General features: G+C 43.1%; 1 protein-coding gene across 3 annotated transcripts in view; it reads right to left on the reverse strand.

The window, feature by feature from the left end:
• TTBK1 (tau tubulin kinase 1) overlaps nt 1–15623 on the reverse strand; it is a 124862-nt gene that overhangs the window by 74140 nt on the left and 35099 nt on the right. For all 3 annotated transcript variants that reach the window (XM_074864175.1, XM_074864173.1, XM_074864172.1), the window contains 3 exons: nt 7995–8068; nt 4404–4544; nt 3072–3176 (listed from right to left, as the gene is read on the reverse strand). In XM_074864175.1, the coding sequence (XP_074720276.1) occupies nt 3072–3176; nt 4404–4544; nt 7995–8068 (320 nt within the window). The remainder of the gene's footprint in view (nt 1–3071; nt 3177–4403; nt 4545–7994; nt 8069–15623) is intronic.

Raw genomic sequence — 15623 nt, forward strand, 5'->3', positions numbered from 1 at the left:
GTGACGAGTGGCGTTCCTCAGGGGTCGGTGTTGGAACCGGCGCTGTTTAACATCTTTGTTGGTGACATGGACAGTGGGATTGTGCGCACCCTCAGTAAGTTTCCTGATGACACCAAGCTGTGTGGAGTGATTGACATGCTGGAGGGAAGGGATCCATCCAGGGGGACCTCGACAGGCTTGAGAGGTGAGCCCGTGCAAACCTCACGAAGTTCAACAAGGTCAAGTGCAAGGTCCTGCACATGGGTCGAGGCAATCCCAAGCGCAAATGCAGGCTGGGTGAGGAGTGGATTGAGAACAGCCCTGCAGGGAAGGACTTGGGAGTAGTAGTGGATGGAAAATTCATTATGAGCCAGCAATGTGCGCTCATAGCCCAGAAAGCCAACTGTATCCTGGAATGCATCAAGAGAAGTGTGGCCAGCAGGTTGAGGGAGGTGATTCTCCCCCTCTACTCCTCTCTCATGAGTCTCCACCTGCGGTACTATGTTCACCTCTGGGGCCCCCAGTTTAAGAAGGACATAGACATGTTGGAGCAAGTCCAGAGGAGGCAACAAAGATGACTGGGGAGCCAGAGCACCTTCCTCAGCCTTCCACAGGTGGAGAAAGTTGGGGTTGTTCAGTCTGGAGAAGAGAAGGCTCCGGGGACACTTTATAGCAGCCTTCCAGTACTTAAAGGGGGCCTACAGGAAAGATGGGGAGGGACTCTTTATCAGGAAGTGTGGGGATAGGACAAGGGGTAACGGTTTTAAACTGACAGAGGGTAGATTTAGATTAGATGTAAGGAAGAAATTCTTTACTGGGAGGGAGTTGAGGCACTGGAACAGGTTGCCCAGAGAAGCTGTGGCTGCCCCCTCCCTGGAAGTGTTCAAGGCCAGGTTGGACGGGGCTTTGAGCAACCTGGTCTAGTGGAAGGTGTTCCTGCCCATGGCAGGGGGTTTGGAACTAGATGATCTTTAAGGTCCCTCCTGACTAAAATCATTCTATGATTCTATAAAAAAACCCCAAAAAACAAACAGAAAAAAATCTCCTTTCACTTGTCTTCATACCACCCTTCACCCCCATCTCCTTACTAAGCCTTAATGCTTTATTTGGACAGCAATCACACCATGCTTCTCGGGTCAAACGTCTCAGTCTGCTAAGTGGGACTCAACAGTGCTATCAGGCATCAGGGACACAAAATGAGTGAACATCCTGGTGACTATAACATAACATTAAAAGGGATTGAAGTAAATATTATGTATTTTTTATTGTATCATTTTTGTCAAAAAGCCTCACCACCTGACGTGTGGCATAAGAGAATAGGTACATTAGGTATATGAGATTTTACCCCATATGACCTTCCCACATCCCAGACAAACCGAGACTTTTTACCACTTTCCAAAGAGCATACTCCCACTCCTCTGGGGATCTCCACGTCTTTTTCCAGGAAAAGATTATGTGTTGTTAGTTGTTCTGTGAGATTCATCTGTGGCAAGCAAGCAATCAACCACCAGAATGACCACAATTAAGACCGACCTTCTCAGACTCTTGCATCCTAACAAAGCCCCACCTCACCCACACCAATCCAAGCAGGACACAGCTTTTGAAACACCGCTGAGGAGTCTTCTGCTCTGAAAAACGTCAAGGCTGGATGTAGTGCTGTTTCCAAAAACAGGGCCTGGGAGTATTCTCTAAAGATGCAGCAAAATAAAGAAGTAATTTTAAAGTAGTGGGAGAAAGGAAGAAAAGAGAGGATCCAAAAGAAGAGACATCCGGAAAAATTAGTTTCTTTAATTATAAAGAAAGAACAGTGTTCAAACAGTGGGACCTGAAATACAGATATAAACCACAGTTGCTTCACTAAGGCAATGAAGAAATTTTGCAGAAAACCAAATGCCAGTTTCAATCCATAATGGGCTTGAATTCTGATTGCAGAAAGAGGAAAGGAGTGGGGCTGCATTTTGAAAAGGGCAATATGGAGAAGGGTTATCCCCAAACTAAACAGCACTGACAAGGAAGACCAGTAGTACATAGTGTGTGTCTTTTTAAGACTAAGAGGCAGGCACAGCCTTTGGAGCTGCTCCCATCTACAGCTAAAAAGAAAAGGTTTGCTATGTCCAACGGAAAAGACTTATGAAAAAACAGAAGAAAAATCCCCAGTTGTGTTCATCTGCTAAAAACACAAAATCTGCTCACTGATCTTTGCTTTTGTCCCACTCCCAACCATATCCTGCACTACAGAGTCTTCAAATTTAGCTCTCACATTGTCAATATTTTCCAGAACAACAATTATCTTGCAGATGGAAAAGATTTCCAGACCAAAAGATATAAATCTAGGATGATAAACAGAGACATTGTCTGAGCCCTCCCTGCTTGTGCTGTGTTCCAAAATAAATCTATGAATGCTCTGACTGATACCTAGAGCATCTGAAGCTTAACACATTCTTATGAGTGACCCCAGATAACACAGTGCTGGTAAAAGGACTGAAGATAATACATGTCACATGGCACAAGTTATGCCCCCTGCCCTTACCTCCCCTCCAAGCAGGCACACTGAAATAGTCCTGCAAAGAAATCCAGGCAGGGCAATATACACAAAACCAAAGCCAAGCAAGGTGAGAACAGCATTACAGGTTGCAGTTCACAGTAAGCTCAGCCTCAGAGATCAGGTCAGCCTCTAACTTCTAGCATTTTATTCATAAAAAGCTTTAAGAATGCAGCAACATGGTTTACCAGACCACAGAGAACTGAACTAGATGGGTCCTCTGGGACTAAAGAATTTACATGGCCTGCGCTGGGCTCACCCTCTTTGTTTGGCTATAATGTACTCAGTAAGTATTCCAAGCCTGTGGAAAACATGATTATCTTAAAGGAAAATAAAAATTAAAAAAAAAGCCACACACCTTGTAAGACAAAAGCAAGCATCCCTTCTTAGATTCCCAACTCAGTTGAAGTCACCTGCTGCTTCTCACCTTGCAGAAAATGCAGTCCAATATAATGACCAAGCATAATAACCACAGAACAAACAAAATCACAAAACCTTTCCATGCCTAAGCAGTTGCAGGAGTGGAAAAAAATACTTAAAATTTACTTACTGGCCGGACTTCACCAGTGGTGTTGGTATACTGACGGGCCAGACCAAAGTCTAACATGTAGCACTTCCTGTATGTTGAAGGTAAGCGGCCCATGGCAAAATTGGACTAGACAAAGAAAGAAATAAAGAAAAAAAAAAAAATTTTTTTTACCAGCAACTTGGGTAAGAGTGGCCATTTGTTAACAAAACTTTGTCAGATAGCCTCACATGCCTCTGGTGGAAACATAAGTCAAAGAGAAGAATTTTAAGATGCATCTTAAATATCATGATTAGAGAATCACTGCCATGTTAAGAAGTTCACTTTGCAGATAAGTGGCTGTGGAGTCTCAAAATAACTAAAATTCCCATTAGCTTAGCTAAATTTCAGCTGCCACGAGAGCTACATTTAACACCACTAGCTCTGCAGTGAGAGCTCCATCACTTACATAACAGGCTAGAGTTACTGTAGACAAATGCTTCTGTTCGTGGTTCAGCTGCTAGCATGCATTATTCTGCCCTAACTTCCAGAATCTCCATCCACTGTATTGCATTACCTAAATTCATCTGAACATTCTGACATCTAAAAACCACTGTGTTTGGTTCTTAGTAAATAAATTGACAATAAGCAAATGCAACAGCAAATTTTTAACCCCCATCTTAAAGTTATATCCTTTACCACAATGGATGGCTTCTAAAGGATTTGGGATCAGTCACATTAGTGACCGATTTTCACTGAATCTGATCAGCCAAAACCAGTTTCTTTTAAAAGCAGCAAATGATTTTGCTGGAAGAAAGATGGTCTCAGGGCTGGTGTAGCAACAAGTGCTCAGGTCAAGTAGTGAAGAGCTGCAGGAAAAACACTGGCTCCTACAGTGAGGCTTGGAATTATTACGTCTCAGCTGTGCAAATGACCAACACTGTGACTGTGTTTCTGACAGTGAAATGTGCTCCATTTTTTTTGGCAATTGCTCAGAAAAGATTAAGAAGATTATTTAGCTAAGTCAAATACATGAAATAGCATTTATTCAAGTGATGGGTCATAGAGCAAGACATCTTTTTTCATTGTTCAAAATTAGATTGCTTCATCATGTGATTTTGACTGGTACAGGTATGACTGACAGCCCATGACCCACCATGGAGCAGCCTCTGCTGATAAAAACTATGCGCTTAAAGGAATAACAATACTATATTACTATTCTGTACTTATAGAAAATAGCCAATGTGTCAGACAGTGGGAGTGTGCAAGGAGGCCTAAATGTCTCCACTGAGATCTGCCCATATTCAGACTGTCTTTATTGACTCCAGCAGAACAGACAGACATAAAATCAAAAGGAAAATTTCCAAAACAACATACAGGCTTGATGTCACGATGGAGGAATCCCACAGAGTGAATGGCTTCTATTGATTCCAGAATCTGTTTGCCTAATCGCAGCGTTGTGCTCAGTGTGAAAGTCCCTCGAGGCTGACTCCTCCTGAGATCTGCAAGATTTCGGCCCTGAAACAATCAATAAAACACTTAAACCATCATACTAAACCGTAGCATTTCATAGCTGCAATCTAACATGCATCCCCAAAAAGGCAGAAATGCTAATCAGACAGGTGCTCACCTTATGTCTGCTTTATTTCTTGTATATGATCTTCCAATACTTCATTTTAACTTTTAAATTATGTATTTGCTCATAAGAGGATATCAGACTGTTATCTTAGGAAGCCATCTCATGTATTATTTGGGAAATAGGCATGGCATGGACAGCAGTGCCTCAGACTGTATGAGCCCAGCATCTCCTTACTGTTAAACCCAGACTACATAGAAGCTGATTTAAGAACAACCTTTGTCTGTTCTCTGAGCCATCTAAAGATTAAAGCAGTACAAATATGATAAGCAGGTCATGAAGCTGCTATCTATTACAGCTTATAGAAGCAGTTTCATCAGAAACTCCATAGCACACAACTGTCTGGCTCAAGTTCAAGTCAGCACTGTTGTGGCAATGCCACAATGGGGAAAGAAGTCTATCAAGAGAATAGTACCCAAAATCAGGAGAGGATGATTTTCCCACTGATGTAAAAAATTTATATTAAAAAAATGGTAATTTACCTCCAGTTAATTAAATTTCTGGGGAAAAAGAAGTCTACCAGCTGTGCCTGAAAATAAAGACAACTTAGCAAAAAAAAAAAAAAAAAAAGAGGACAGACTAAACACCAGAAGAATCACAGTGTTCTTTGATGTCTGTCATCTTGGTTTTGTCTATACCTCTTTAGATTTGTAAAGAGAAAGATGGTGTTAAAATGAGTATGTTTGATGACAGAGTACCCTTCTAATCCACAGAACTAACGTATTTATCAGCTGATCAAAACCATTAGGAATCAGAGTCCACCGTTTCAGAGAACATGCATTAAGAACAAAAGTTATAGGGACATGCTGATTATCACTATAGTATAGAATCTCTTGATTCTGCCTCTGCAAAGACATACATGCTTATAATACAAGTCCAGATGTATTCAAACAAAATTCACAACAAAAGATATATAAAAGATTCCAAACATTTGATATGAAAACACAAATTGCTCTCCAAACCAGTGAAATGCCATCTATTCATCCACCCACTTCCAGTTCTCAAGTTATTTACAGACATTAAGGGGCCAACAGCAACCGGCTCTTTAGCATATGACTAGCATCTCAAATTGGTTTGACCCACATTTCACTTCAGGGCTCTGGTCCCTTGAACAACCACACTTCACACAGGTCAGCTAATATAGATACAGCCAAGCCACACCAACCATCCCAGGTTTGCTCCTTAGCATGAACACAATAAGACTAAGCTACTTCTCTAGTGCTTATCTTTTTTTAATTTCTGTGACAGTTTACTAGAGGCAGCACAGATTTGTCATTGCTATCCTGAAAGATCCGAGTTACTGAATTGACAGTAGATCTCTCTTTCCACTGTAAAGTGGTTCCTTGGACACCAACTCTCTTATCCAATGGTAACAGGGAAAGGCAGATTTTTTCAGAGCTGCACACTGAAATGTGCCATAATTTTCCCCAGCTGGTTTGGGAGACGGTCTCAGACACCAGCTTTCCAGAAACAATCCAAGGCATGTGAATATCTAATACTGCTCCCAGGAAAAGGCAGAAAATGAGCATTATTTTCCAAATAAACACCATCAGACTGGCTAAGAAACAATAGATGCAATTGAGTTGCAAAGCTTACGGTGGCAGCCTCAGTCCCAGTGACTGAAGAGAAAGGGAGAATTGCAGTACACAACAGTCAGAGAGACACACAATAAACCATGTCTCAGATCTTGAAGTATTTTAGATTGAAGAGATTGAATTGAATACAAGATAGATTGATTGATAGATTGAATACAAAACTAGTTAATGCTTTAAGTATCAAAGTCTTCATTTGCAAATAATTAAATTATTTTTAGCTCTGCCTACTCTACGAATCAAGACAGGCTAGAAAGTAAGAGATTCTGTCTAGAGAAGTTTTTTTCCAAGGTATAGCCTTCTTCATCAGGCTTGTTAAGGACAGGACTGGGGGGTTAGAAGCCTTGTTGTTTCATGAGCTCCAGATTAGCCCTTTCAAGAATCAGTCACACTCACACTGCAGTAGCAGCAATACCCAGGGATGGTTAGAGAGCAAAAGGTTTTTTCTATCCGTAACAGCAGTTGGGATGCCAACGGTGTGTAAAAGGCAAAACCAAGCACCAGGAATTTACTGGTTGTAAAGAAGTACTGGGGTCTGCTGGTGTCTATTTTACTTCATTCACCATTCACTAATTAAAAATAACCTTACTGTTTATGCAGCAGCTTACTTCTCATTACTTAGTGCTTCAACCTCACTTTCCTTCAGCATGTTCTATCACCCAAATTACACATAAAGAAACATGACATGGGCTGTAAGCTCTTCAGGGAAAGGGTAGGCTTGTATTGTATAATCATATAGTGCTTTGCACAGCAAAGCCCTGATCATACAAGCTGAATGAGAGATGGAACAAGTTCCCTGTCAACTCTTATGTCAGGTGCTGAAACAAGCCAGCTTCCAAGGCAACTGTGTCAGAAAGAGGCACCTTGAGTTTGAAAGTATTCCCCTCGAGCCAGGGACAATCTCTCTCTCTTTAAACATCTTTCTTTCATGTGTTTTTGACTTGGCCATCTCTTCCTACTTGTTCCCCTCCAACTCTTTCTCCTCTGACTGCTGTAAAAGAAAGCTGCTTTTGTGAAAGAGAAAGCTGTTTTCATGACAGTACCACCATACTTGGGCTCTGAAGATCTAAATATATATGTCTTCTTGGTGAAGTTTCATGCTGAACCATGCAGAGGTCCTGTGGTTATTGTGGCTGGCTAACTCTGATAGGAGTAGCTGGCTGTCTAGCAGTACAGTCACCATGTGCTAGCTACCCAAGTATTGACTTAATATCAGCAGTGTTCAAACAGGATAAAACACTTTCACAGCAGAAGCTAAGCTACTGCTGAGCTTGGGAGAGACAGGGGAGCCAGAGACCACTCCCTTTCATGCAGAAGACTGTGCTGCTGGTGGGACACCACTGGCTCCCACCGCACTCTGAGCTCTGATACAAGACACATATTTTGAATGCTGCATCACAGAGCTCAGCAGGAGATATTTCAAACAGCTGCCACTGCTGCATGATACTGTGGGTAGCTCCTGCGAGTGTTCTGAACTGAATGCTTTCCCCAGAAAATTGACAGAGAGCCATCTTAAACAGAAAAGCAGAGCTATGAAATATCTTAGCACATCTTGACAACTGGAGCTATCCCAAGGGATATCGCAGCAACACCACCCCTTCTCACTGTCTTCCATTCCACCCACTTTCTATGTATAACAAAGTCTTTACACCAGTGCTTGGCCTTATTCTCTCACTGTAAATCCTTCCCTGTGTTGCCATCTCCATGGGACAGGAGGGAGAGGGGAAGCACAGAACTCACCTGAAGCTGCATGACCACGTAATTAAATTTTTCATTCCTTCCACAGCCAATAAATCTGCAAACATGATCCTTCCCTGAAAAGAAACAGAAACGTACAGAATGGAACACAAAAACCCTGTGATCCCAATCTTTAGAATAATGGTTTCTGATCAAGGACTTGTAACTGTAAGTGGCATTAGGCAGGGAGCTTGGCAGAACAGACTGATTTTGTTTCTACTTGCCAGTCTCGTAGCTCAGGAGAGTACTGACATTCAACAAGAAAACTGCCTGTGAAATAACCATGAGTGGAAATCAGTGTCCAGGGATCCTTGAATCCTCGAACTGACACAGGACACAAGTGAGAGTGTGAAAAACTGCAGTTTATACCACCACCATGTGCATGCAACACCACCACACCCACCATCAGTTTCACGGGTTCACTGGCAGCACGCTTAAGCTCATCACATCAATTTTACACAGTAAATGCTGACTTTTACACACTGCTACTACACTTGCCTATTAGCATTGCTTACCCTGAAACAGCTAAACCAATGCTACTTCAACATGGGCAAACACTGATTTTAATAGTCAGAAACATCTGGAAAAGAAAGATGCTTACAGAAAAATTCCATTGAAATGTTAAAGCAGTTTCATAATAAAAGGAAATAAACCTAGGCAATTTCACGTCAAATCCTGGCATGGTGTTAGAAGTACAAACTACATCTATTCACACAAAATCAAACTAACCAGCCACCCCACAACACTCAGCTAGTCCTCTAGGTTCATTCTCTGTGATACTAAAAGTGCTGCTCCAATGTCTACATTTCATCACATGGCACCAGGCAGGACCTACCTTAAAAAAAATAAAAAATTGCAGAGGGAGAAGAGGCTGTGATTTCAGATCCTGACCTATAATGGATTTGTGATGATGTGCTCTCTGAATTAGCAGAAGGGGAAGTATGATGCATGCATTCCTCTAATAGCAGACTACTGATAATGGTGAACATTTGGTTCCTGGTGGGGTTTCTAAGCAGGGAAGAGGGTGAGTATCATTGCACAGCTTTGCCCTATATTTCTTTGTAGCACTTGAGCAATGGTGATTTTAATTAGTTTTTAAACCAAAGTTTATAATTTGATACTTCCCAGTTTTAAAATAAAAAAAGGAAGAACATGAACATACACATTAATCAGTAATTGCACTGCCTGTAACACCCTCAGGACGCTGCTATTCCTCTCATTGTGTGTAGCATAGGCCTGGGGCATCAAAAACCGTAAGGACAGAAAGATGTGATAGAACAGGGACCTGGAGGGCAGCAGGAGACAAAGAAGCAGCTTTCTCACTGAAGAACCAGAGCTTTAACCAGAGCAATACATACAGCTGTGGAATATGGAGCTCCATCCCAGGCTCTCAGTAAAAGCATCAAGAGCCTGCCCTTCAGGGCCCAGCAGCATCCCCCAGCAGAACACCCCCACTCTCTCTCTCCTACCACAAGGAAATAACAGCTGCTGGCAGCCAGAACTGGAGGGACAGAGGCCTTGTTTACCCCTTACTCCTTTGGAAGAACAGGCTTCAAACAAACAAACCAACCAACCAACCCACCCTAGTATCCACCTATATCTGGATAGATAAGCATGACGGTTATGTGGCTACAGATCCTTTACGTCTCTGGCACAGACTTAAGCACATTGCCCGGTTTCAGGACTGAGTGTGCAAGACCATGCTCAAACCATCAAGGAATGTCACAAGCCACCATATTTCAGAAAAAAGTAGTCAGAGATCAGGAAATTACTCTCTTCAGTATGCATCATGGCAGCCTGCACACTCTTCATTAATCCTTTTTCTCACATACGAATCCCATGTCCTGTGTGTGCCCATGAGTACCCACCTGTGGGTGCCACTTGTTTCCTACTATCTGCACATTCCTTGCAAATTCAGTGATGATTTTCACAGAATCATAGAATGATTTTAGTCAGGAGGGACCTTAAAGATCATCTAGTTCCAAACCCCCTGCCATGGGCAGGAACACCTTCCACTAGACCAGGTTGCTCAAAGCCCCGTCCAACCTGGCCTTGAACACTTCCAGGGAGGGGGCAGCCACAGCTTCTCTAGGCAACCTGTTCCAGTGCCTCAACTCCCTCCCAGTAAAGAATTTCTTCCTTACATCTAATCTAAATCTACCCTCTGTCAGTTTAAAACCGTTACCCCTTGTCCTATCCCCACACTTCCTGATAAAGAGTCCCTCCCCATCTTTCCTGTAGGCCCCCTTTAAGTACTGGAAGGCTGCTATAAAGTGTCCCCGGAGCCTTCTCTTCTCCAGACTGAACAACCCCAACTTTCTCCACCTGTGGAAGGCTGAGGAAGGTGCTCTGGCTCCCCAGTCATCTTTGTTGCCTCCTCTGGACTTGCTCCAACATGTCTATGTCCTTCTTAAACTGGGGGCCCCAGAGGTGAACATAGTACCGCAGGTGGAGACTCATGAGAGAGGAGTAGAGGGGGAGAATCACCTCCCTCAACCTGCTGGCCACACTTCTCTTGATGCATTCCAGGATACAGTTGGCTTTCTGGGCTATGAGCGCACATTGCTGGCTCATAATGAATTTTCCATCCACTACTACTCCCAAGTCCTTCCCTGCAGGGCTGTTCTCAATCCACTCCTCACCCAGCCTGCATTTGCGCTTGGGATTGCCTCGACCCATGTGCAGGACCTTGCACTTGACCTTGTTGAACTTCGTGAGGTTTGCACGGGCTCACCTCTCAAGCCTGTCGAGGTCCCCCTGGATGGATCCCTTCCCTCCAGCATGTCAATCACTCCACACAGCTTGGTGTCATCAGGAAACTTACTGAGGGTGCGCACAATCCCACTGTCCATGTCACCAACAAAGATGTTAAACAGCGCCGGTTCCAACACCGACCCCTGAGGAACGCCACTCGTCACCGCCCTCCACTTGGACATCGAGCTGTTGAGCACAACTCTTTGAGTGTGACCATCCAGCCAATTCCTTATCCACTGAGTGGTCCATCTGTCAAATCCATGTCTCTCCAATTTAGAGACAAGGATGTCATGTGGGACAGTGTCAAATGCTTTGCACAAGTCCAGGTAGATGACGTCAACTGTCCCTTATCCACCAATGCTGTAACCCCACTGTAGAAGGCCACCAAATTCATCAGTCATGATTTGTCCTTAGTGAAGCCATGCTGGCTGTCAACAATCACCTCCTTATTTTCCATGTGCCCTAGCAGAGTTTCCAAGAGGATCTGCTCCATGATCTTGCTGGACACAGAGGTGAGACTGACTGGCATGTTGTTCCATGGGTCCTCTTTATTTCCCTCTTTCAAAATGCGGGTTATGTTTCCCCTCTTCCAGTCAGTGGGAACTTCGCTGGACTACCATGACTTCTGAAATATGATGGATAGTGGCTTAGACACTTCATCTGCCAGCTCCCTCAGGTCCCACGGATGCATCTCATCAGGTCCCATGGACTTGTGCACGCTCAGGTTCCTCAGATGGTCTCAAACCGGATCTTCTATAGTCAGCGGTTCTTCATTCTCCCAGTCCCTGCCTTTGCCTTCTGCATCTTGGACGGTGTGGCTGGAGCACTTGACGGTGAAGACTGAGGTAAAAAAGTCATTGAATACCTCAACCTTCTCCACCCAGGTAACCAAGTCTCCCGTTTCCTTCTGGAGAGGGCCCACATTGTCTCTGGTCTTCCTTTTATCACCAATGTACTTATAGAGGCTTTTCTTGTTGCCCTTGATGTCCCTGGCAGATTTCATTCTATCAGGGCTTTGGCCTTCCTAACCTGATCCCTGGCTACACAGACAGTTTCTCTGTATTCCTCCCAGGCTACCTGTCCTTGCTTCCACCCTCTGTAGGCTTCCTTTTTATGCTTGAGCTTGTCCAGGAGCTCCTTGTTCATCCATGCAGGCCTCCTGGCATTCTTATGTGACTTGCTCTGTCAGGATACATTGCTCCTGAGCTTAGAGGAGGTGATTCTTGAATATTAACCAGCTATCTTGGGCTCTTCTTACCTCCAGGGCTTTATCCCGTGTTACTCTGCCAAGCAGATCCCTGAAGAGCCCAAAGTCTGCTCTCCTGAATCCAGGGTAGAGAGCTTGCTGTGCGCCCTCCTCGCTGCCCTAAGGATCTTGAACTCCACCATTTCATGGTCACTGCAGCCAAGGCTGCCCTTGAGCTTCACACTCCCCACCAGCCCCTCCTTGTTGGTGAGAACAAGGTCCAGCATAGCACTTCTCCTCGTTGGCTCCTCTATCACTTGGAGAAGGAAGTTATCATCAAGGCATTCCAGGAACCCCCTGGATTGCTTATGCACTGCTGTGTTGTCCCTCCAACAGATTGTCCACTGTGTTGTCCACTCCAACAGGGTGGTTGCAGTCCCCCATGAGGACCAGGGCTCATATTTTTACATAAAAGTTTTTGGTTTTCTGATGGAACTCCCCGAGGCACTGTCTGGCTGTAGCACATGTCCTGGCCTGAGCATTACCAAGAAGGGACTGCCAGCAAGCCTCAACTGTCCTACATGTCTTCTTGTCATGGGTCCCAGTATGGATTGCTATGCTGCCTGCTGATGTGAGGGCAGCCTCAAAGCCAGATTTGTGGCTACAAAGTCAACATATCTGGATAACCTCAGAAAGAACCACTTAGGGGTTTTTTAGGAGCTTATGATACCTGTGTGCTTCAGCAAACTGGCAATATACACAGGTCTCAGACAGGATGGACAGGCCAGCACAGATCCACACTTGTTCCAGACCTGACTCCTTTAAGTCCATACAGACTCACACAGACCAGCCTGGCTTGCTTACAGACACACTGTGAGTCCCACTTTGCTTTGTTTTGCCTTTCAGAGCACCAGGAGATGGATATTGAGGCAACAGCCAAAACAATGACTGCTTCTACTGGCAATAAGAGCTACTGTGTGTTAAAAAGGGTCAATTACTCCAATTTTTACTTGCTTTTATTCTTTTAAATAATTGAAAAGCACTGATAGGCAGGACACCATGTGCTTTTTATTGTTATAAAACTACAGACAAGAACACTAAAAACCAATCCTCTGACAGGGGGAACCTGGCCACCTAAATCAATCATTTCAGCAAAACAGGAGTGGTCGTGTCCAGTACTCTTGATTGTGACTTAAGACACATCCCTGCTAATTTTGTATTGCGTCTTCTGATTTTGAGTATAATCCTGAGACTTTTTTTTTTTAAATCCATTTCCTCTATAACATTACTGTTTTCTGGAACACAAAATTTTACGGAAAAAAAAGCATTTAAATTTTTAATTTATTATCTTTGAGATTTGTAGGTACGTTTAGGCTGATAGCATGTTTCTACTTACTAAAATTTTTGAAAATGATGAACTGAATGACAGTTCTTGACGACCCACATCCCCAGACTGACTTGATTTTATACTGAATCCTCCTTTCCCGCCTAAACTGGGCTCCTACCTGACCTGTTGGTCTTGGGAATTTAGGCTCTCCCTGGAACAGCTCTTCCATGCACTACTCTGCAACAAGCAACACCAGGAAAAGAAGAAGAAAGGGGGGGAGGGAAGACTGTGCCAATTCCTGCATGAAACAAAAGGAATATAACAGAGTGTAGAGAAAGCAGGCCACATTTAGAGTTGGTATATGTACAGCCTGCTCATCATATAGATGGGATAAATGCTTGCAGCATCAACCCCTCTGGGTTTCCAAGGCTTTTACTCATTTTTCAACTAAAGGAGGCACAAGGTTACAACTGTTTGCTCTCTTGGAGGAGTCCATGCCATGCTGAAGTAGCAGATGGAGGCTGACAGTCAGGTGTGACTTTGGGATTCCTGAAGATCAGTCCTGAGGCTGATCAGAATTATGAAGCCCACAAGAACAATCATGTTGTTAACCTCTTGTGCAGCCAGGATGATGAGACTGTCATACTTTCCTTTAAGGCAGAAGGAACTATCTCTCCTTCCTCACACATGGCCTCCTCAAGCATGAAGATCATAGCACAGAGATCAGCAAAGCATATTTTAACCCAGAAGGGTAAGAAAAGGAAAAAAAGTTTTTTCAAGGTATACTTACTATGGGGAGCCTCAAAAGCATTTTACCGCACTAACTGCCAGATCATACTTGCTCCTTTGCTAGACTGTTCCCCTGAACAGCCACTCTGATATTACGGAAGATCACAAGCTCATACTTCAGAAAATAAGTCCTATATCTGTATTTGTTTATTACTAAAACAAAGCAGTTATCTTCCAACAAAGTAAAGGACAGAGCAAGAGATTATAAAGAATTTTGGCCTGTTAACTAACATAGGTTGGCAGAATAAGTCAGCCTGATGTTCATGAACGCTGACCTGAGAAAAGGTTCGGAGAATATGTGTTTTACTTTGTTGCACATGCATTCATTTTTTCCAAGCACTTAGTTAAAGCAATGTTTTAATGTTCACCCACAGAAAAATATTCTTTCTACTGCTGCCTTTAAACTAAAATGAGCATAATAATCTCCCATATAATACTGGGTAAGAAATACAAATATTTCAGTTACTGAAATGGTCTTCATCCTTGTTCTGAAGGAACTTAAAAATGACAGTCGATAACCATGTCCTCATGTATAAAAATAACTTCAAGTATTCATCACCTTGTAGAGATATGATTAAAAACCTATGGTAATACTTAAAAACTTGTATTACATGAAAAACTTTCATTAGCACTTAAAAAATTAAATTAGGATCCTTTTTTGAATGTATTTTTCCACACGAATCAATTTCAAACTGCTGGAAACCAATATTCCTTCCAATCTTCTACTTGTTTAAGTTCTTAAATATTCCTAATGTATTTTCAATACAGCAATGAAGCTAATCAAATAAATACTAAAAAAACCCCCGTGACATTATTGTTGCAATTGGAAGTACCTTTTTTTTTTTTTAGTAAAAGACTACATGTTTCCTGCATTTTCACCTGCAGAAAAAAAGTAACCACTTTTCTTCCCAAAGGAGTTCAAGAATTTAATCTTTTAAATTTATGCCAAAATTATTTTGTGATTCATCTCCATAGATGAGCTCTCTCATTGCTAACAGTCCACCCAAAACACTGAAGAAACTTCTACTGCATAGATTATCATAAATCTCATGACAATTATTGTTACTCTTATAACTGTTATTTTACCAATTCTTGCATTTCCTCTGCAGTACAAGTCCCCACTGACATAACAGCACAAGTCCAGCAGTGACCACCAGGATGGTTGCAGGAAAAGAATGTGACACTCAAAGAAAGTGTCAGAACTGGGTTTATTCAACCTTAGGAAGGCAGCAGAGGGGAATCCAACTGCTGTTCGGAGCCACCTAACAGAAGAGTGCCAAGAAGATGGCGTCTGACTTTTCTCAGAGGCCCACAGAAAGGCATTGGACATGAGCTGCAACAGGGGAAATCCCCATTAGGTGCCATTTCTTTTTCACCACGAGGGTGGTCAAACCCTGGAACAGGGGCCCAGAGAGGCTGTGGGATCTCCATCTTTGGAGATCATTCAAGATTTAACTGGGAAAGGCCCAGAGCAACCTGATCTATTCCCTTCTGCTTGGGAGTGGGAGGTTATACTAGAGACCTCCAGAGGTGGCCCCTGCCAGCCTAAATTACCCTCTGATCTATCAGTGTCAAA

Source organism: Strix uralensis, chromosome 3 (assembly GCF_047716275.1).
Source record: "Strix uralensis isolate ZFMK-TIS-50842 chromosome 3, bStrUra1, whole genome shotgun sequence".
NCBI lineage: Eukaryota > Metazoa > Chordata > Aves > Strigiformes > Strigidae > Strix > Strix uralensis.